Source organism: Vulpes vulpes, chromosome 1 (genome assembly GCF_048418805.1).
Source record: "Vulpes vulpes isolate BD-2025 chromosome 1, VulVul3, whole genome shotgun sequence".
NCBI lineage: Eukaryota > Metazoa > Chordata > Mammalia > Carnivora > Canidae > Vulpes > Vulpes vulpes.
The window spans coordinates 15,411,862-15,433,740 of record NC_132780.1 but is presented as its reverse complement, the minus strand read 5'-3'; the positions used below and the strand labels follow the sequence as shown (position 1 = coordinate 15,433,740).

Here is a 21,879-nt window from a genome sequence, read left to right as displayed (position 1 = left end):
CTGGGTTCTTGTCTCCCCCAACTTACATCTCTAAAGTTCCCTAAAACTCTGAGTTTTTATTTCCCCTTCCTCCCACTTGCCCTTCACTGCCCTTTCCTCTCTCTTGATCTCCCCTCCCCCAATTCTCTGAGTTTCCGGGCCCCTCCCTCAAAGTCCCTGTCCCTCTGTGCCTGGGTCTCTTTCTCACCCTATCCATCCATCCACACACCTGCAGGCCTTCTATTGGCTGGTTGGGGGGGGGGGCGGGTTCTGTTACCTGGGGCGACAGCAACAACAAGCCGGCTCCTGCGCGGCTACCCGGCAGGGGAAGGACCATGGCGGGTCGGACCCTAGCTCTGCGCTATGGCCCCCCATGGCCCCCAATCGCTGGGACGGAGGCGCCTGGGTCCTGGACCAATTGGCATCTCACCAGCACTAGTGTCGCCCACCACATTATCCCATCTGTGCCCTTTCCCCCGCCCACCATGCAGGTAAGAGGACCCTAGGTCTCACGCTAGAAGGAGACTGGGGTCCAGACCCCTGTGTCTGAAGGAGAGGCCTGGGGATCCAGACACCTGCCCAGAGAAAAGGGGATTGGGGGCGTGGACTCCTCTCTGACTGAAGGAGAGTCCCCGACTCCTGGGTCTGAAAGAAGAGAGGCCAGGGAAACCTGAATGACTGGACCTGGAGGGAGGAAAGTTTTGGGGACTGACTGGGAGAGGTCAGGGCTGGTAGGCTGGACTTGACTTCTTTTAGCTGAAGTCCTTCTTCCCAGTCCACGGTCGTGGAGCCCCTGCCCGCGGCCGCAAAGCAGGATTTGCACGTCTGGGATTTTGACGAGGTCATCAGCAGATGGGAGACCACCTCTGGCTCTGCTTACATACCTAAGACCCAGGGCGGCCCCTACGCACAGCCCAGGGCCCCAGAGCCTTCAGACCCCACGCGGACTGTGGGGATCAAGGATTTAGCAGAAAAGGTAAGGCTCTGGGATGCAGAGTCCGCAGGGACAGGGCTGGGGATCGCAGTGGAGTGCCTTGCACCCTCACGTGGGAACCCTGCGTCGCCCTCCCGCAGCTCAGGCACCGCGGCTGGCGCCTCCCGCTGATCGCGAAGCACCAGTGCAGTGAGATGAAAGCTCAGTACACCGGCTGGCCGGGCCTGGACCAGCCCGCCACCTTCCACGTCGGGCCCCAGTCCCTGGAATTTGCAGACCACCTCCGCGGAGGCCCTTCCCAGGTAGCGGAGAAGACCTGCTGCCACCGTGGGACAGAGCTTGTAGCGCCTGGGGCGGGGGCGGGGGCGGAGGGGCTCTGAAGCTGGGGACCAGACGAGGAGACCCTGGGGTGGACAATTATGAGTCCGGGGTCCTAACCAAAAGGTCTGGGACGGAATCAGGTTACAGAGTCTGGGGGTGGAGCTCCGTCCTTTTGAGGTAGGGTCAGGAGGCGGAGAGGGCTGGAGACCATAATCCCAGCTGGGAGGCTGGGGCCACAACTCGTAAATCCCCGGGGCGGGGCCGGGACGGGGTTCCGAGGCTGTGGTCAGAGCAGGGCGGCGGCGGGCACGTGGGGGCGAGCCTTGAACTTTCCGAGCCGCGGTCGGGAGGAGGCGGGGCTAGGCTTTCCTGGAGAGGATGAGCAAAGAGGAAAGGTTGCCCGAGGTGCGGCTTGAATTCCAGCGGCGGGAGGTGGAAGCCGAGAGTCTGCGGGCGGACCTGGAAAGTTTTTTTTTTTTTTTTTTTGTGGCTGGGGGCTGAGCTATGTGTTGACCCTCAAATGTTAGTATTTTGGAGCATCCCTAATAAGGGTTCTGATTTGGGTAGCGAAGCTAAAGTGCGCTGGCTTGCGTTTGATTGGTCAGGAAGGATTCTGCAGGAGAATGTGAGAACCTGTTGGGTCGAAGGAGGGATCCTGAGTTCTGGGACCCAGGTCCTGGAATGCGGTATGAAACCTCTCTCTTGCTCATGCCTTCCTCCCCGGACCTCGTCAGGCTTTAATCCCCTGGACAAAGAACCCCGAGCTGGCCGGACGGCTTTTCACAGTATCTGACCAGGGCATCTTGGACCGTCATCAGCTCTATCTGACCACCTCGGCCAAGGACTTCCGGGCCTACCAGAAGTGAGCTGGGTCCTCGCTCCGCACGGCCCCCAGCATAAGCTGGCGGGATGCGGGCCCTGGGTGTCAGTTTCCCCTGTCCGACTCAGTAGCCTCAGCCTTCATTCAGTTCCTGCACACTCAAGAACCGGAAGTTCAGGCCCCAGCCCTACCTCTTTTAGCGCCCAAGTATTCTTAGTGTCAGCTCTCAGGAAATTGAAACCTGCGCCTTGTCCAAGAGGGGGGACCAGGGGCGGGGCCCTAGGGATCTAGGGCGGGGTCTACTTTGGTTCCGAGATACTCCTTTCCAAGGGTTCGAAAAAACTCCAAATTCCAGGCCCTTAAGGACATCGAATCCAGGAATTCAGGTTAGCAGTCCTCAGCCCCCATCCTCCTAGGGGGTCCCCGACTCCTACAAACGTCCTTGCCTCGGAACGCAGGAGTGCAGGTCTACAGGGTCCTCAGAACGCGAGGTCTGAACCTCTCAGACTTGTCCCTAGGATCCAGCTGTCCCTTCCCCATCAACAGGAAGGAGTTGTCTGGATATCCCCGCAAGGACTCGCTGACCTACTGGAGCTTCCAGAAGACGCCTCACGCCTGGGGCCATGACCCGCGCCCTTCTCGGCCGCCAGGGATCCGCCTGCCCCACGTCCGCCCGATGACGAGAGCCGTGCCGCACCGTGGGTCGTTGTCTCTGGCTCAGGAGTCCTACAGACCGCCGGTGCACCCACTCCTCCGGCTCGACCGTTTCTGCCCGCTGGAACTGCCCTGGGGCGGCCCGCACTGGCAGCCGGTGCCGGGCATCTACAGCGTGCCGCAAGCCTACCGCACTGAGAACTCCCGCTACGGCAGCACGAAGCCAGCCGCCGTCTGAGCCCGCAGCGCCAGCCCCGCCCCGGACTCGCCCCCCGGGCCGGGCGGAGCCGAGATCTGGAACCCCGCCCGTCACGTGGGAGCGAGGCGGCGGCCAGGCCCCGCCCACTGGGTCGTGAGCCCGGCGAATCCCACACTGGACCATAGGGTTGACCGGATTGGGGGCTGGGGGGGAGGTGGGCGCTGAGCTGAAAACGTACCTTGGGGCTGTGGGTTCGCGGGAGGGACAGGCCCTCCGCGACAGAGGGGGCGGAGTTTATCTTATTAGTCAACTGCGTTAAATGGCCTAAACCACGCCCATGGATGGTTTGCTCTGGGGGCCTGAGGGTGGGGGAGATGGGGCTGCCGCTGAATTCCATGCGGGAGGAAGGCACGCCAGCGTGCAGGTGGAACCCCGCCTAAGGGCACAGAATCCGATCTTGAAGTCATGCCCTCCCCAAGAGAGTAAACTGTGGGACAGGAATGGCTTCCAGTCTATGGCAGGTGGAGGGGAGGGGAATTGAGGTCTGCGCCAGTCACCTTGGAAGGGGCGCGCTCCATCCAGCTTTGCAGACTCCCACCACGATGGGCAGAGCCCAGGCTGTACCACCTTGGGCAAGGTCAAGGGCTTCCTGTGGCCCAAGCATGACTTCGCTAGCACCTGAGGCACCAGAGGATCCAGTCATGAAGTCAGCTTCACCTTGGGTGCCTATCAGGGAGTGGGGGTAAGGGGCATTCCACGGAGCCACTCCTGCACACCTCCCTGACCTTTTCTGGTTCTCGCCCCCGGAGAGATTAGTGTCCAGGTTACCCCATCATACCGCCACCCCCAGTGGCCTTGCCACCCCCACAGCCTGCAACTATAAGACCAGGTAAACATCACAGGGGAGGAACTGAGAATGGAGACGCTCCAGGTAAGACTAGGGCCCCCAGGTGCTTTGCAACTCCATCCAGGCCTCAGCTGGCACAAGGAGGGGAGAGTCCTACAACCTGATTGAGGTGGCTTCCTTCTAGAAGGATGGGGACAGCCAGTGGGCTTTCTGCCAGGAGGGCCCTAGGCAGGTGGAGCAGGGCCTGAGGGTGGGACTCTGCAGTGTGGGAGGATCTGGGGTTCCTGAGTATCAGGGGCAGAGAATCAAAGTGGGAGGGATGGGTCCTGAATGGAAGATGTCAGGCAGGGGAGCTGGGTCCTTGAATGTCTGGGGGGGGGGGGGGGGGGGAGGGTAAGGGCTCAGAGTAAAGATGTCTGGCTGGCCCTGAGACACTGGCCTTGTCCCAGGGGTTGCTGCTGTGGCTGCTGCTGAGTGTGGGTGGGGTGTGGGCATCCAGGGGGCCATTGCGGCCGCTGTGCCGGCCCATCAACGCCACCCTGGCTGCTGAGAACGAAGCCTGCCCGGTCTGTATCACCTTCACCACCACCATCTGTGCCGGCTACTGCCCCAGCATGGTGAGCTTCAGGGGATGATGGGGACCAGCCCTGCTGGACTGGGAACGACTGGCCAGGGCCAGGCCCACATCAGATGTAAAACGGCAGCTGGGATGGAAGGATGGCCCACCCCCTGGGCAGGGGCTGGGGAATTGGAAGTCAAAGCTGGGCATGTGGGAGGAAGGGAGGGAGAGCACAGAGGGTCTGCTGGACACCTGAGTTTGAGACCTGGGGGGCGGCGGGAGAGCTCAGGGGAGGGCCTGACCACAGGCAGGTAGTCATGCCCCTCCATCCCTCTCTTGGCCTACAGGTACGAGTGCTGCCAGCCGCCCTGCCACCTGTGCCCCAGCCAGTGTGCACCTACCATGAGCTGCACTTTGCTTCCATCCGGCTCCCCGGATGCCCGCCTGGCGTGGACCCCATGGTCTCCTTCCCCGTGGCCCTCAGCTGTCGCTGTGGGCCCTGCCGTCTCAGCAACTCCGACTGTGGGGGTCCCAGAGCTCAATCCTTGGCCTGTGACCGCCCCCTGCTCCCGGGCCTCCTGTTCCTCTAAGGATCCCCTCCTGCCCCAACTCCTGGAGCCAGCAGATGCTCCTTCCCTCCCCTCCCAATAAAGGCTTCTCAAACTGCACTCAGGTTGTCTTTGTCAGGCTCAGGATGCATGTACGCATGTAGATGCACACACACACAGAATGGGTCTAGTTTTTCAGGGCATCTGGGTGGCTCAGTAGGTTGGGCATCTGATTCTTGATTTTGGCTCAGTTCATGATCTTGGGATCATGGGATCAAGCCCCACACTGGGCTTCACACTGGGCATCCTGGAGCCTCCCTAGGGTTCTCTCTTTCTCCCTCTCCCTCTGCCCTCCCCCTGCCATTCCCTCAAGCTCTAAAAAAAAAAAAAAAAAAGAGAGAGAGAGAGAGAGAGAGAGAGAGAATGGGTCCAGTTTCAGAACCATTTTATACAAAGTTACAGCGTCAGAACTCTAGTAGAAAACAGGGCGTGGGGGGGGGGGTGAAGGTGACATCAGCTCAGGAGGTGTCCATGGTTTCACCTTCTGTGGGGAGAAGGAAGGGGGGGCCATGTGGTCAGTGTGGTCTCGAGGGAAGGGCCTGAGATACCCAGGCTACATATGGCCTACCCCCCTGGGGTGGGTGACCCTGGGGACAGGTGCAGCAGGGGACACTCACTGAGCTCGTTGAAGAGAAAGGCATCCTGGTACTCCTTCATGTACTGCGTGGAGCGTGACTCGTCCAGAAAGAGTGAGTAGACCCGTTTGATGTCATCTACCTGTACTTCCGTGCCCTGATAGGGAAAGGCCAGATCTCAGTGCGGCCCCTCACAGTGCAGCGGGTCAGGGTAAAGACCCCAGGGCCAGACTGCTTGGGCCTGAATCCTGCATCGGCCACCTCCCGGCTGAGGGTCCAACCCCTCCGGTCCTTAGTTTCTTCATCTGTAAGATGGACTTGACGGCATTAACTTTGAGATGAGAGACATCTATGAAGCACCTGCTATGTGTCAGGCGAGGAAATACAGGTATAAACTCCGCAGACCCAACTTCCCAGCCTTTGAAAACCTATGTTCTGGGGCTAAATGCAACAACGCCCTCCAAGCCCTTGGAGTGAGGAGTAGATCACTCACTTGGGCGGGCCCCGGGGGTTACTGGGCTAGCTGACCTTGCGTTTCCGGCACACCAGGCTGGCAGCTGTGATAAGCTGGATGGCGTAGCGTAATGAGGTCTCCAGGCCGATGCGCGTCAGCACCGTGTAGGCGTCCTCACTCATTTCTACGTCTTCCTCTTCACACCTGTGGGCAGGTGGGGTGGGGTCAGCCAGGGCCAGGGCTCTGACTGCAGCAAACCCCTGGCTGGCGCTTCCCCCTGGGCGCTATTGGAAGTCCTGGGGGACATGTGGAGTCTATGTTCACAGAACCACAGAACGGCAAGCAAGAAGGGCCACTGAGGCATGGGCTGGACCTGTCACCTGGGCTTCCAACCCTCTCCAGCCAGGGCTCTTTCCCCAGTGTCAGCCACTGGCCCACCACCAGATCCGAGGCCACTGCTTGGTTGCCCAGCCCAGCCCAGCCCTACCTCATGCAGGCCCAGAGACCTACCCCCTCAGACCTCACTGCCTCCACTTGCCAAATAGGGTGGGTGCCAGCCCTGCTTCTCAGACCCGTAGCCTGGTCCTGCCCCAGAACCCCAGGCGGCCCTGCCCATACCGGATGCGGAGGATCTGCTTTGTGTCCTTCTCACTGTAGGGAGAGGTGGAGACGATGAGCAGTCGGTCTAGTAGGTCGATGGGGATGCCATGGGGGCTCTGGTAGCTGGTACCCCGGATCCTGGGGAGGAGGAGAAAGGGAGGGTGGTCAGGGTGATGCTCCCAGAACCCAGCTCTCCATTTCCTCTACTTAAAATACCCCACCCACCCTCTCCATCACAGCCCACTCACTAGGCAAATACCACCTAACCTTCAGCTCATGGCTACTGTCATCACCAACCGTGCAGCTGTCCCCCAGCTGTGTCACCACCCCCGCCCACAGAAAACTGGGTTGGTCTGAGCTAGGTATCTATATCCAGGATTACTGAGTCAAGGTCTCACTCCTCTGCTTGACATAGAGCTCCACAGGTAAGAGACTGTGATGGTCCTATTCTGTGCTATTCGTGCTGCACCTGGCCCAGAGCAGGCCCTGGCACATGGCAGTGCCAGGAGAGACTGGATTCTTGTAATTTGTGGTAGTGACATTCTATTAAGGGGGGGGGGGGGGACAGACGCTCACTAGCAAATGATGAACCACTGCTTCTCGGAGATGTATGTGGTAGGTTCTTGTGAGCCTTTGGTCACAATATTTTTGTCAACCAACCAATATATAACCTGGTTCTACGTGCTTCTGTTTAAAGACATCTTATTTAGCATACACTACTGACCCACTCGCATTGAACTCATGGCTGACAGCACTCTACATTATGCCTGGAACGAAGCTCATCTGACACACACACTTTCTCTGTAAGGCACATCCATCCTCGCCTTGTGCCTGGGCAACTAGGGGGCCCTTTTAAATCCCAAATCATCAATAAAAAGCAGATAACAAGGCATGAAAAGGACACACCCCCCCCAAAAAAAAAAAAGGAAAAGAAAAGGACACTCATGTACAGCAGGTGAGCTGCAACCAGAAAGCAGGTAGGGCGCCAACTTGCTGGACCTTAGATTAGAGGGTCCACACCCAGTCACACAGGAGCACCAGAGTGTTGTCAGCACTGATTTGGGGGGGGGGGGGCAGGGGAGAGGGGCTTACAAATCAATTTAAGTGAGAGTACGTAGACTCAAGAATACATTTTATGCAGATAACAGAGGAGCGACTTGGGTTTGTGCCCTGGCCCAGGATGTGCCCCGTGTGCAGCTGCCACACATTTGCCCTCAGCTGGCCCCTTCCTATCTTCATTAGGAGAGGCAACTCTGGCTCTGACACCTTCTCCATGCAACCTCAGGCACGTCACCAGGCCTTGCTATCCTCCTCTGTAATGTGGGGCTGAGACAATATCCACCTCCTGAACTTCTTTTAAGGGTCAGAGCTGTTCACCCAGGAAAGAAGCCACAGAAAATCTGTACCTTTGTCCTCTGTAATGATGGCCACCCTCCACCGACCAGTTTTAGCTGCCACATGGCCACAGCACTGGAGAAGACATTCTTCAGCTTCCAGTGCAGCCAGGGTGGTGCTGGGCAGTGGGTGATGGTGGAAGTGCTAAGTGCACCCTCCAGGCCCCAGCCTCCCAGGGGAGCTGTTTACCACCCACTTCCTTCTCCCTGTCCACCAAAATACAGATGAGGCAGAGAAGAAGACCAGCTGGGACAACAGGACGAGAGGTGCTGGCAATACCCTAGGGCACAGATTCCCAGAACCAGGTGAGCTCCATGGCTCTAAAATTTTCCCCTGGCATTCTTAGGCCAAAAGCAATATTAAGTTTTGTTCTATAAGGTCATTAGGGCTAAATGACCTAACTGTAGTGATGCAGGCAGTGTCCAACACATCTGTCTCTGTGCATCCCTCAGAAACTCAAAAACAACAACAACAAAAAACAAACAAACAAAAAAGAAACTCAAAAACATGAGCCTAGGTGGCTCAGCGGTTTGGCATCTGCCTTCGGCTCAGGGCGTAATCCTGGAGTCTGAGGATCGAGTCCCACATCAGGCTCCCTGCATGGAGCCTGCTTCTCCCTCTGCCTGTGTCTCTGCCTCTGTGTCTCTCATGAATAAATAAATAAAATCATTAAAAAAAGAAAGAAAAGAAAGAAAAGAAAAAAAGAAAAGAAAAGAAAAGAAAAGAAAAGAAAAGAAAAAAAAAGAACGAAAAGAAAAGAAAAGGAAAGAAAGAAAAGAAACTCAGTACATCCCAGAGCACTCATGTGTTTTCGGCAGCATCCTGGCATGCCTTGGCACACAGTTTGGGAACTTGAGCCTCAAGGGCTACAGGAACTAAAATACAGAAAGAACATGATCCTCAACTTCCTGATGGAGCAGAACTGCCTGCCTACCGCCCTGAGCACCCGCCTGCTTTGTTTTAGGGAGAAGCTAAAAGACAAACTTTGTCTAGGCCTCCGTACATGGATAGCCTTGTGACACCAGCTAAGTCCATACCCTTCCTGACAGGGAACTCAACAAACATTCCCTGTTTACCCTGTGCCCATACCCACTACCTGGAGCACCCTGTTTCTCCCAGAGACCTCTGGGGAGGCCAGCAGCTGGCTCACCGGGTGATGCCTCGGTTGGTGGCCATGATGAGGACAGGCGCCATGTCACTCTCCAGGGCCCGATTGAGGAAGGAGAAGCTCTCAATGTCCAGCATGTGGACCTCGTCGATAAACAGCACCTGGGAGCCATTGGGGAATGTGTCAAACCTACCACCCAAGCCTCTTTCCTCCCATTTGCTCTCACTATGAGCCGCCTGCCCTGGCCACACCCTGGTACTCACGCCAGGGATGATCTCAGCCTTGCCCTCCTCACGCCACTCGGCCACCTTGGCATTGATCTGCTCTCGGACTTCTGACTTGATCTCCCCTGTGTCACCTGAGGCAGGTGGGGGTGACACAGGGAGTGTCAGAGAGGAGACAGGGCCAGAGGGCCAGAGAGTGGACAGAGAGAGACGAAGACGGGACACCAGGGATAGAGGGAAGAGAGATCAAAACTGGAGTGGCAAAGTGACAGAAGGAGTGTCCCATTCGGTCTGCAATGTCCCAGAGAAGAAGACCCAAGGCAAAGAACCCAGGAAGAAGAGAGGGTAGGACATGCAAGCCCCCGTTGGGACTATCCAAGAGGGAATGAGGGCAACACTGTGGGTAGGACGAACCAGGGGGCTGTACTGGAGGTAGGAGGAGCGATGTGTGCCAAGAACAGAGCCAGCCTGCTGGGCCTCACCTGAGAAGAGAGCCAGGAAGCCCTGGGTGCGGGAGTTGATGACATCAATCTCATGCAGGGACACAGTGTGTACGACCTCCTTGCGTTTCTGGAGCTCTCCGTCTGGACACTGCACAAACTTGGTCTATGGGGCCAGGGGACAGGGAGGGAGAGGTAAGAGTAAAGAAGAACATGAAAGGGGGCCCAAAGGGGCTGTCTGGGTGGAGAGTTGGGGGAGATCGGACTTCCTGGGGTAGAGCTGAGAATCCAGAAATCCCAGGTCCAAGAGGAAGTTACCACCAGGGCACTCGAGAGCACTGAAGGATCGGAGGTTACTGGAGGACCTCAGAAACCATGAGCAAACTGCAAAGATGAAGTGCCCTCCTTGTCCTGGTGGGTACAGGGAAGAACCAGGAGTAAGGGACATGAAGTGGGGCAACTGGAGGATCCGGACCCTCTGGGCCATGGGGGTGATAAAGGAGATGCAAACATCCTGGTGCCTGGAGTGAGTGGACCTCCAAAACCCTGGCCCACCTGGGAGCCCATGGCATCATAGTCGCGAGCACGTGTGAAGGAGCGGCCCAGCTTGGAGATCTTGCCCGTGGCCTTGTCGATGGTAATCACATCCCTGCATGTGGAGGAGGGTGGGAGTGAGGACATGAAAGGGCTCGAGATTCCCCCACCCTGACCACCTACCATGGCCCCCTGCCACTCACCCAGCCTGGACCTTGTCCTTAGTCAGGGACTCAATCATCTTGGTGCCCAGGTCGTATATAGTCTCCATCTCTGTGGTCTTGAGGGTCAGCTTGCCGACCTTAGAGCCCTGAGATGGGTGACAGGCCAGCCAAGGAGTTCAGAGGGGGCCCATTGTCTCCCCAACACAGCTTGGAAATGGGCATGACATAGGGATGCTTTAGGGGGCAATGGACTGTGGATATGTCAAAACTTAACATCCTATAAACTTTTTTAAAAATTATTTATTTATTTATTTATTTATTTATTTGAGAGAGGGAGAGGCACTGGTGGGGCTCAGTGGTTGAGCATCTATCTGCCTTTGGCTCATGTCATGATCCCCAGGTCCTGGGATGGAGTCTGCATCAGGCTCCCCACAGGGAACTTGCTTCTCCCTCTGCCTATGTCTCTGCCTTGCTCTCTGTGTCTCTCATGAATACATTTAAAACATCTTTAAAAAAAAAAAAAAGAGTGAGAGATGGGCAGCAGGGAGGGAGCAAGGAAGAATCTGACACAGACTCTGCACTGAGTGCAGAGACCAACGCAGTACTCAATCCCATGACCATGAAATCGTGAGATCATGACCTGAGATGAAACCAAGCTTCAGGGATGCCTGAGTGGCTCAATGGTTGAGTGTTTGCCTTTGGCTCAGGTCGTGATCCCAGGGTCCTGGGATTGAGTCCCACATCGGGCTCCCTGCATGGAGTCTGCTTCTCCCTCTGCCTGTGTCTCTGCCTCTCTCTCTCTGTGTGTCTCCCATGAATAAATAAAATCTTTATAAAAAAAAAAAAAAAAGAAATAAAAGAAAAGAAACCAAGCGTCAGACACTTAACCTACCAAACCACCCTGGTGCCCCAACATCCTGTACTTTCACTGTGTGCAGCTTATTGTTTGTTGGTTGCTCAACAAACCGATTACTAAAAACCCAGGAAGATAACAAACAACAACCTACCTAAAAGATAAAGTCTTTAAGAACAGTAACATGGACTAGAGGGCCCTGATGTGGGGAGGTGGGAGTGTGCTACACTCTAACATTCCTTGTTTTATGTCCACGTAACTTGTGTTTGTTTTTTTTTTTTTTATCAGTCACAAACCCAGAAAACAGAGCTAAGCTATACACAGCTAAGAAAACAAAAATACCACACTTTCTCCCCACAAAATAAGCACAGTCAGTGTCTTCCAGCACATCCACCTGTCTCTTATTTCTAGTGAGCTGTTCTTTTTGTAGGGAAAGATGGCAGGACAAAAGGGCTGGGATTCAGGAGGAAGAGAGAGATGGTTTTGGTTTTACATTTTTATTTTATTATATTTTAAAGATTTATCGATTTATTTACATAATGTTTACATCAGAGGCACCCGGGTGGCTCACTTGGTTAAGCATCTGACTTTGGCTCAGGTCATGATCCCGGAGTCCTGGGATCAAGCCCCAGGTCTGGTTCTCTGCTCAGCAGGAAATCTGCCTCTCCCTCTCCCTGTGCCCCTACTTATGCTCTCTATTAAAAAAAAAAAAAAAGAAAAGAAAAGAAAAAAGAAATCTTAAAAATGGGCAATCTCGACTAATGCATGGGAATGCATTGCTGGGTGAGAAAACCAATGACACCCAAGAAGTGACAACAGGCAAGGGCAGCCACCCTTGTGAGGATGTGGGGTGTTGTAGAAAGAGCAATGAGGTAGGGATGGGAACTGGCAAAGCTCTTTTTTTTTTTTCTTCAAAGTTCTAATTTCTTATCTTGGTGGCAGTTCTAAGGAGATTTGTTTTATAATAACTTACTAGACCATTCGCTTATTTTACGTGCTCCTTTACATCTGTTGCAATTTACAACAAAAATGTTGGGGCATTTGGGTGGCTCGGTGGTTGAGCATCTGCCTTTGGCTCAGGTCGTGATCCCAGGGTCCTGGGATCGAGTACAGCATCAGGTTCCCTGTGAGGAGCCTGCTTCTCCCTCTCCCTATGTCTCTGCCTCTCTCTGTGTGTCTCTCATGAATAAATAAATCTAAAAAAAAAAAAAAAAAAAAGTTAAAATTCTTAGCTGAAAAAAAAAAAAAGGGAGCAAATCACCATGACCATGTAAGCTGGATAGGATACACCTTTTAGGGCTAAGCTGCATAAAATCTCACAGAACAGGTTCTTAAGCCTAACCATTAACTGTGAGCTGAACACTAGGTGTTTACATGACATGTTGGCAAATTGAATTTAAATTATTTAAGATAAATTTTAAAAAAGAAAGAAAGAACGAACTGTGAGAGGGACACCTGGCTGGCTCAGTGAGAACAGCATGCAACTCTTGATCTTGGGGTCATGAGTTCGAGCCCCGCATGTTGTAAGCAAAGATGATTTAAATAAATAAAAGTTAAAAAAAAGGGATCCCTGGGTGGCGCAGCAGTTTGGCGCCTGCCTTTGGCCCAGGGCGTGATCCTGGAGACCCGGGATCGAATCCCACATCGGGCTCCTCCTGGTGCATGGAGCCTGCTTCTCCCTCTGCCTGTGTCTCTGCCTCTCTCTCTCTCTCATTCTGTGACTATCATAAGTAAATAAAAATTAAAAAAAAAAAAAAAAGTTAAAAAAAAAAATTTAAGTGTGAGGAACTTCCAGACCTTCTCTGTCATGACACCACTTGCTTTTAACGACTCAGGGTGTCACTCACAAGTGGATAAACTGGGGCACCTGGGTGGCTCAGTGGTTTAGCGCCACCTTCAGCCCAGGGCATGATCCTGGAGACCCGGGATCGAATTCCACATTGGGCTCCCTGCATGGAGCATGCTTCTCCCTCTGCCTGTGTCTCTGCCTCTCTCTCTCTGTGTCTCTCATGAATAAATAAATAAAATCTTTAAAAAAAAAATGTGGATAAACTGTCAATGACCCCCACAGTACGCAGTAGAGGGCTCTGACCTGCAGCTCAAACATCCAACATCCCTTGGGTTCTGGCACCCCATCCTCCAGCCCCGGAGGTGGCCCAGGCTCAGCAGCAGACTCACCGTCCCTGTGGCTGGACGGTCAATCTGGATCTCCACCACTTCCCCTTCAATGATCTCAGTCTCCTCCCTAAGCGGAAAACAGGTGTGAGCAGAGAGCCCGAGGCCCAGGCCCTTGCAAATGGCTAACTCCCATGAGCCCTTAGGCATGGGACAAGCCGGACAGGGCAGGCAGGGGTCATCCCAAGGCCACTGCAAGCTAACTCCATCCCCCACACCGGGTCCTGTGCTTACTTGATTCGAACGCCAATAGAGCGCCGGAAGGCCTGGGTCAGTGCCTCTGTCTTACTCATCTCCAGCGAGAAGATCTCACTGCCTGCGATGGCTGTGAACGGGGTGTCAGGGCCCAGGGCCTGTGCCATGCCTGGGGAAGAGGTGGTCTGGGTAAGTGGGGACAGGCTGGCACCACGTCCCTAACACCTACTCTGTGTCAAACCAGCTCTTCTCCCTCCTCTGGAAGTAGCGTAGGTGAAATACACATAGTGTTGGGGGCAGACAGGGAGACATGGAGAAAGCCAGGGATGGTGGGCTACATAGAAGACCTGGACTCGAACCCCATGCTGACCAGAAGGTTAATTTCATGACCCTATAACCTCGCCAGTGCTCTAGAAGTTGTTTAGCCTTTTAGGCTTGGGGGTAATGAGCAGGAATCAAGGCCAAAAGAGGACTGAAAGAGTAGTTAAGGGTGGTGGCTCTAGAGCCAGACCACCTAGGTTCGAATCCCGGTTCTACCGCTTAGCACCATGTGATCCTAAGAAGTCTTGTCTGTTTGTCTCTCTGTATAACGAGGACCACAACAGAACAAGTGCTGGTGTGGGACCGCACCTGCAGAGAAGCGATCTGGGGGTGGCAGGCATGCACTGGTGCTCAACCATGAACCCATCACATGACCTGTAACCAGCCCAGGGACAGGTCTTCTGTCTGTCCTGGGGCTGGCCGGCAGACACCGGGACTGACCTTGCAGTCACTCTAAGCACCACGTCAAGTCTCACAGACAGGAAGTCACTGGACCCTTCTGACCAGTAAGAGGTGGAAATTCTTCCTGGTCCCCTTTCCAGACAGGTGCCACACTCTTGCCTGGATAGCCCCGTCCCATATTGGGTGTCCAGAAGACTCCCAGACACCCTGCAAGTCTTAGCTCAGGGCCTGACTTCTCTGGGAAGTCTCTCCTGACAATTGCCATCACATCCCTCCCTGCTCCCTCATGTCATGTTAATGTCCCATAGTGTCGCAGCAGAATGTAACCATATGATTAAGTTCTAGTCAATAAGATATAAGAAAAAGTATGGGGCAGATATAAGAAAAAGTATGGCTCAGCAGTTTAGTGCCACCTTCAGCCCAGGGCCTGATCCTGGAGACTTGGGATCAAGTCCCGCGTCAAGCTCCCTGCATGGAGCCTGCTTCTCCCTCTGCCTGTGTCTCTGCCTCTCTCTCTCTCTCTGTGTGTGTATGTCTCTCATGAATGAATAAATAAAGAGCTTCTTCCCTGAGAGGCCTCTTACCCATGGCAATAGCCGTCTTCCCAGTGCCCGGCTGGCCAGCGATGAGCACGGCCCGCCCGGCGATCTTCCCTTCCCGGATCATCTCCAGCACAACACCAGCTGCCCGCCGGGCTGCCAGCTGCCCCACCATGCCCTGGGAAGCCTGTAGAGTGGGAGGTGAGAGCACACCATGTGACTTCCTACTGGACTGCCACCCCCATTTCTACCACCTCCAGACTAGTGAGATGAAAGGGCACGATGCTGGTTAGGACCTGGGAAAAGCAAAAAAAGCCTTTTCCACCCCAAAGTTTTAGGACTAATAAAACTCTACATATGGCTAAATTTTATAGATAAGTAGCCAAAGGTCTGGGAGATCCTAACATGCCCAGGGACCCTGGGAACCCTGTACATCCATGGATCAGCCTTCCCAGCCCACTGCCCTCAGTTCTACCTGCCGTGGCTCCAAGGCATCATCCAGTCCCAGTCCCCGGATGTGGGAGTGCGCACCTGTCGGGGGACGGGGGAGAGGGGGTGGGGGAGGAAGAACCAGAAGACACGTTTACCAGCCAGCTTGTGATAATGTGTGGCCTGAGGAAAGGGGCAGCTTCTCTCAGCCCTGGCTTCCTCCTTGGTCAAATGAGGGAGGGGGGGGGTCCATGTCTCTACGTTACTGGGAGAATAGCTAGTGGGGGTAAATGCTCAATAAGCTGGAGCTGCCCTTAGGATACAGCAGAGGGGACCAGAATCACCCAGATCTGGTTAACCACATCAGATCAGGATCTAACCGTGACCACTAACAATCACAAACACTTTATGTTTATAGCCTAAGTGGCCCCACAGATTCTTATTTTGTGCCACGTAACCCTGAGAAACAGGAGTCCCAGCTATTACCACCCAGGAGTGCTTCTGGGGTTCAAAAACCTCCTCAGGCCCTCATCAACACAAATTCGAGAAGGGAGCCCAGAGAGGTCAGGCTCCTTGCCCAAGACCACACAGCCCAGCGAGAGAAGACCACACAGCCCAGCGAGAGGTAAAGACGTGGGATTTCATTGTTTCACAATGGACTAGGGCTGGACAAATGAAAGCCTGTGGCTCAGTCGCTTGTTTTTGTAAATAAAGCTTTATTGGAACACAGCCACATCCTCTAACTTACTTACTGCCTGTGGCTGCTTTCACACTGCAATGGGAGAACTGATGTTTTTTCTACAGAAGAGATTTACCATCTGGCCCTTTGAGAAAAGATTCGCTGACCCCAGCACTAGATTTTAAGCACCCTGAGGGCTGGTACTGGGAGTTGCTGGTGTCTACTGGGTCTTTTGATAGCTGAAACCGTGTTGGCCCTTGCATGCTGAGGGTTTATCGATGACCTGATGGAATCTTGTATCAATACTGATGAGGTGAACACCTTTGCTCCATTTTGTAGATAAGGACTCCAGGGCAGAGAGCAACTAGCCTCTTGCAGCAGAAGTGGTCCCCAGCACTGGGCCTCCAGAACCCACGTTGCTAGCCTCTTTACTTCTGGGCCTCCCTTATAGGCAGAGTGAACAAATGTGCACAAAGGAGTATAGTTTCCTTTTCCATGCAGGTAAAGCTCTTTGCGGAGGCTGCACTCTGTTGGCCCACTACACCCCAACTTCGTACTCCTAGATTTATGGCCTACTCTGCACATTGAGCCAGGACCAGTGGCTTGACTGCTCTGAGTCAAAGTTTCTTCCATTAAATAAAATACAGGAGAGCAGTTACAATGCACATCTGCTGGGATGGCTGTGAGAACCTGGCAGGACATGAACTCATGCATTTGCTGGTTATCTGTTGAGCATCTGCTCTGCTGGGGCCCCTGCTAGGGACACAGCCAGAAACAGGCCAGACCTGGTCCCTGCCCTCATGGAGCTAATGCCAGTGTGCGCTGAGGGCATGGGACATTCAGTTCTAGGCCAAGCCCAGCAGGCACTCAGCAAGCAGATACTTTTATGATTTCCAAGCAAAATGCTAGGACACCCAGGAGCCTAACCGGGGTAGCCAAGCCAGCAGAAGTGCGGCCTGGGTTGCATCCCAGGTTGCAGCCTAGCAAGGTCCTCCATGTGCCATCTGAGCCCACTCTGGCACTCAGCCCTATCTCCCCCCATCAGAGAGGGGGATGCGATGGCCCCTGGGCTGGTTGGCTCTGTGGGGTGCAGGCAGGCTCTAGGCCCTGCTCACTCACCAATACGCTCAATTCTTGTCACATCTCGGATCTCTGGGACCTTGGTTGTGGCCGTCTGGGGATAGAGGAAGACATATCAGAAAAGCCCTTATGATCCCAGTTTTCACCAACTCCTCTGTCCCTCCTGCCCACATCCCTAGAGGCAGTCCTTTCCATTCCTTTTCCCCACAGGCAGGCCTAATAGCCCAAACAACTGTCACTCCCACCCTTCTTGCTTGTCACCACTAACGCTGGTTGGTTGACCCCAGTCAACAGTGTCCCAGAAAGACAAGGACCGTGTCTGTCTCGTTCACAGCACTGTCCCCAGGGCCTAGCACATTATTTGGAGCCCAGAAATTATTTCTGAAGGAAGCAGCTCTCCCCACTCCCATGACTGGAAGGACAAACACCAATGCAGAGCAAACTGGACCCTGATTGCCCAGCCCCCTTGTACCGCACTGCCTGAATCTGTCACTAGGCCCTTGCACACCCATGTCCCAGAGTCCAGCCTGCTCTCCTCACTTCCCTCACTGAATCAGATCTAGTGACGCTCACGAAGGGAGGCCCCCCAACCACTGCCCCGGCCTGACTCCTTCCAGGGTCTCTGGAGGTCTGGACAGAACAAAAGGTCTCCCTTGGGAGCCCAATCTCCCTGTGTAATCTCACATTTAGAAGGGAGACTATCAGTTCAATATTATTGGCTCTGGTGGATGTGAGTCCCATGAAGGGCACAGCCCACATCTTGCTTGTTCACTTGGGGTTCAATGTTAGGGTTTGGATGAATGATGTACTGAAGTGTTGAGCTGATACAACAAGCAGGTACTGAGCCCTCTGGTGTTCTCAGCTCTCTGAAAAAAGGAGCCAGCCACCATCTCTTCTCATATAGGGGAGAGAGACGAGTAAGTACCCCCAGGACAGTTCGAGAATCCCCAAAAGATTCACACAAGTGTTCACAGTGGCATTATTCACAAGAGCCAGAAGGTGGGAAAACCCAAAATGTCCATCAATGAATGAATGGATAAACCAACCGTGGTGTGTAAACACTTGGAATATTGTTCAGCCATAAAAAGAAAGTTCCAACATATGCTGTAGTGTGGATGAACCTTGAAAACATACAAAGTGAAAGAAGCCAGACACTTAAGATCACATATGGCATGATTTCACTTATATGAAACATGCAGGATAAGTGAATTCATAGACTAGAAGTACATTGGTGGTGACCTAGGGCCACGGGGTCTGAGAGGACTGGGGGATGATGGCCAAGAGCTACAGGGTTTCCCTCTCAGGAGGATAAAGATGTCCTGGAGGTGTTAGTGTACAATTGTGAACATACTAAAAACTGTTGAACTATACACTTTAAATGGGTAAATTGTAGGGTGGCTGGGTGGCTCAGTGATTGAGCATCTGCCTTTGGCTCAAGTCCTGATCCTGGGGTCCTGGGATTGAGTCCTGCACTGGGCTCCCTGCAGGCAGCCTGCTTCTCCTTCTGCCTAGGTCTCTGCCTGTCTCTCATGAACAAATAAATAAAATCTTTACAATAAATAAATACATGGGCAAATTGTATGGTATGTGAATTATATCTCACTAAGGCTGTTAAAAATCTGGGTGGTGTGGGGATCCCTGGGTGGCTCAGCGGTTCAGCGCCTGCCTGTGGCCCAGGGCCTGATCTTGGAGTCCCAGGATCAAGTCCCACAAGCAGGAGCCTGCTTCTCCCTCTGCCTGTGTCTCTGCCTCTCTCTCTGTGTGTGTCTCTCATGAATAAATAAATAAAATATTTTTAAAAAAATTAAAAAAAAAAATCTGGGTGGTGGGTCCTAGGCTGTATTGTTTGCTGGCACTGGAGTATCTGATGATTTCTTTCTTTTCTAAGTTTTATTTATTTAAGTAACCTCTATACCCAACATGGGGCTCGAACTCAGGACCCCAAGATTAAGAGTCACCTGCTCCAGTGACTTAACCAAGCGCCCCTCACACTTTCTAGTAAGGAAAGGAAAGCCTAAGAAGCCAGCCTGCTGACCCAGTCCCTTGGCCACCTGCCCCCAACCACAGGTCTCTCTTCTACCAGGAGAGGAGATGTAGACATCCAACCCACTGGAAGCCTCCAGTCTCTGGAGCTTAGACCATGGCCGCCACATGGTCACAAGCTTCCCTCCCACCTACCCTCTCCTCATAGAAGGCTGGAACCAAGACCAACAGACACTGGCCCCAAACACTAGCAGAAGAATCAGAACAGGGGTGTCTGTGTGGCTCAGTGGGTTAAGTGTCTGCCTTTGGCTCAAGTCATGATCCTCAGGTCCTGGGATCAAACCCTGCATCAGGCTTCCTGCTCAGAGGGGACTCTGCTTCTTCCTCTCCCACCTCCCACCCCCGCTTCACTCTCTCTCTCTCTCTCTCTCTCTCCCATTAAATCTTTTTTTTTTTTAAAGATTTATTTATTTATTTATTCATGATAGTCACAGAGAGAGAGAGAGGCAGCGACACAGGCAGAGGGAGAAGCAGGCTCCATGCACCGGGAGCCTGACGTGGGATTCGATCCCGGGTCTCCAGGATTGCGCCCTGGGCCAAAGGCAGGTGCCAAACCGCTGCGCCACCCAGGGATCCCTCTCCCATTAAATCTTAAAAAAAAAAAAAAAAAAAAAGACTCAGAACTCACCCTCACATATCATGACACATCCTACCAGACCCTACTTGTGGCAATAAATGGCCATGGATCCAGAAATCTTAACCCTTAGCAATCACACACAAACAGACCTGCCTCCTACAAGGCCTTCCTTTGCACCAGAAGCCTCTCCTATGCTGTGCTACTCACTGACCCCATGGTAGCAGAGGCCATTTTATTTTATTAAGATTGTTTGACAGAGAAAGTGCGCGCGTGCTTGCACTTGAGCACACAAGCAGAGGGAATAGGAGTGGGAAAAGCAGGCTCCCCACTGAGCAGAGAGCCAGTAGGCAGGGCTTCATCCCAGAGCTGAGATCACGACCTGAGGCAAAGGCAGATACATAACCGATGAGCTGCCCAGGTGCCCCAGCAGAGGTCATTTTAAAACTCAGCACCCACTGTCCCCTCAAGCTTCCAATGCTTTATTCATGTCCATGAGAACTGGGTCTTAGGAATGTGGCCATTACCTTTCCTCTTCTGCTTCTGCTCCCCTATCCACCCTCTTTGCCATGACAGCAGCCACAGACTCAAATTCCACACCTACCAGTAACTACCGCCCCACTCCTCCCCCAAACCCCCCCACCAGGGTCACTATGGGAACCAAGGTAGCCAGAAGTCCAGTTCAACCCCAAGTTAAGGCCATATCCCCTCTTCATTCAGATGTTTCTTAAGCAAGTGCCAGGACCGGTGTGCCTGATCTCTCCTTTAGTGAGCTCATGCATTCATTCATTCCAACATTCAAGAGTTAACCTACTGAGCATCCACACTGAGTACAAGGGGCTGAAATATGAAAATGGCCAAAACAATCTCATTGCAAGATCCCCAGCCTCTGGACCCCCAGCCGTGTCCCCTTGCCCACAGACACCCTCCAAGTTCTCAACACTCTTGTGACTCAAGGCTAAGCAACTTCACACTCTGGACGGATGTCCACCTGAGCGTCCTCCTGTACTCAGGTGCCACTCATGCCATCAGTAACCCAAGACTCCTTGAATGGCTTGAAGCCTAAGTTACTACAACCCTCATCACTTTAGGGCAAAAGACTGCAGAACTGGCTGCTAATTGCACCCAGAGGATTGGAGGCTGGAGCTCCTATAAAATGACTGAGTCAGATCAGATTACTGAGATCTTGAATATCTACTTGATTCCAGGATACCAACCCCTTTACTCCTCCCTCAGACCCAGGAGTCCGGGCCCCAGCCCCCTCCTCCCTCAGACCGAGGAGTCCGGGCCCCAGCACCCTCCTCTCTCGGACCCAGGGGTCCAAGGCCCCAGACCCAGGGGTCCGGGCCCCCAGCACCCTCCCTCCTCCCTCAGACCCAGGGGTCCGGGCCGCCAGGCCTTCTCCTCCCTCAGACTCGGGTCCGGGCCCCCAGCACCCCTCCCCTCAGACCCAGGGGTCCGGGCCCCCAGCACCCTCCCTCCTCCCTCAGACCCAGGGGTCCGGGCCCCCAGCACTCCCCCCCTCCCTCAGACCCAGGGGTCCGGGCCCCCAGCACTCCCCCGCTCCCTCAGACCCAGGGGTCCGGGCCCCCAGCACTCCCCCCCTCCCTCAGACCCAGGGGTCCGGGCCCCCAGGCCTTCTCCTCCCTCAGACCCAGGGGCCCAGGCCCCCAGCACCCTTCCCGTTCAGACTCAGAGGTGCGGGTTCCCTCCTCAGCCTCCCCACGCCACCACTTACCACGGTTGCCATGATGCTCAGCAACCGCCAATATCCTAGCGGAAACGGAAACGCGGTAAGGAGAAGGCGTTCTGGTCCCTCTAGACGGCCAGGTCCTCCAAAGAGCTCGACGTTTCCTCATAAATATGCAAGCTCTCCTTGTGGGGGCGTGGCGTCACTTTTTAGGCCCCCCTCCTCCGCCGAGACTGAGCCGGCCAAGGGGTGCCCGGAACTCCTGGGTCGGTTCGCTACGCCTCCTGGCCCCTCCCCTTACCCAGGCCTCCTTGCTGAGGCTGATTGCAAAATTCTTAAGACTTCTGTGGGCAACCACACGTCCCCCACGCTCCCTCTCCTCCCTATTCCACCCTCGTCTCTCCCAGCTAATTTTGGGGCCAAGATTAGGATTGACAGAGTTGAGGGCCAATCGGCTGGCACGGCGAGCAGCCACGCCCCCTAA

General features: G+C 54.1%; 3 protein-coding genes across 4 annotated transcripts; 2 read left to right on the top strand and 1 right to left on the bottom strand.

Moving 5' to 3' along the window:
• The first annotated feature begins 283 nt into the window (after positions 1-283).
• On the top strand, positions 284-3,086 carry SAXO3 (stabilizer of axonemal microtubules 3). The gene is made up of 5 exons (XM_072756787.1): positions 284-470; positions 755-955; positions 1,054-1,215; positions 1,969-2,096; positions 2,601-3,086. The coding sequence occupies exons 1-5, from the start codon at positions 315-317 to the stop codon at positions 2,944-2,946; spliced, it is 993 nt and encodes a 330-aa protein (XP_072612888.1). The 5' UTR covers positions 284-314; the 3' UTR covers positions 2,947-3,086.
• A 728-nt stretch (positions 3,087-3,814) lies between these two features.
• LHB (luteinizing hormone subunit beta) lies at positions 3,815-4,981 on the top strand. Its single transcript, XM_026014043.2, has 3 exons — positions 3,815-3,838; positions 4,204-4,371; positions 4,661-4,981. Exons 1-3 carry the CDS (start codon positions 3,824-3,826, stop codon positions 4,901-4,903), a joined length of 426 nt encoding a protein of 141 aa, XP_025869828.1. The 5' UTR covers positions 3,815-3,823; the 3' UTR covers positions 4,904-4,981.
• On the bottom strand, positions 4,978-21,828 carry RUVBL2 (RuvB like AAA ATPase 2). Of its 2 annotated transcripts, none has more exons than XM_026014232.2 (15): positions 21,444-21,810; positions 17,128-17,182; positions 15,376-15,431; positions 14,946-15,087; positions 13,678-13,807; positions 13,447-13,513; positions 10,455-10,561; positions 10,273-10,366; positions 9,760-9,883; positions 9,317-9,411; positions 9,096-9,214; positions 6,569-6,688; positions 6,025-6,154; positions 5,539-5,653; positions 4,978-5,236 (listed from the first exon to the last, which is right to left on the bottom strand). In XM_026014232.2, the coding sequence occupies exons 1-15, from the start codon at positions 21,453-21,455 to the stop codon at positions 5,136-5,138; spliced, it is 1,467 nt and encodes a 488-aa protein (XP_025870017.2). In that variant the 5' UTR covers positions 21,456-21,810; the 3' UTR covers positions 4,978-5,135. The 2 variants fall into 2 exon arrangements, with proteins under 2 accessions (XP_025870017.2, XP_072612879.1); XM_072756778.1 differs by lacking the exon at positions 4,978-5,236 and adding an exon at positions 5,290-5,405 and having other exon boundaries at positions 21,444-21,828.
• Between the last annotated feature and the right edge of the window lie 51 nt (positions 21,829-21,879).

Coding starts and splice junctions, on each gene's coding strand:
- LHB (XM_026014043.2), top strand. Junction 4,372..4,660: donor CCGGCTACTGCCCCAGCATG/GTGAGCTTCAGG, acceptor CTTGGCCTACAG/GTACGAGTGCTGCCAGCCGC.
- SAXO3 (XM_072756787.1), top strand. CDS start 315: ATGGCGGGTCGGACCCTAGCTCTGCGCTATGGCCCCCCATGGCCCCCA. Junction 1,216..1,968: donor TCCGCGGAGGCCCTTCCCAG/GTAGCGGAGAAG, acceptor GGACCTCGTCAG/GCTTTAATCCCCTGGACAAA. Junction 2,097..2,600: donor GACTTCCGGGCCTACCAGAA/GTGAGCTGGGTC, acceptor CCCCATCAACAG/GAAGGAGTTGTCTGGATATC.
- RUVBL2 (XM_026014232.2), bottom strand. Junction 10,562..13,446: donor ACCGTCCAGCCACAGGGACG/GTGAGTCTGCTG, acceptor CACCCATCTCAG/GGCTCTAAGGTCGGCAAGCT. Junction 9,412..9,759: donor CTTCCTGGCTCTCTTCTCAG/GTGAGGCCCAGC, acceptor CACCTGCCTCAG/GTGACACAGGGGAGATCAAG.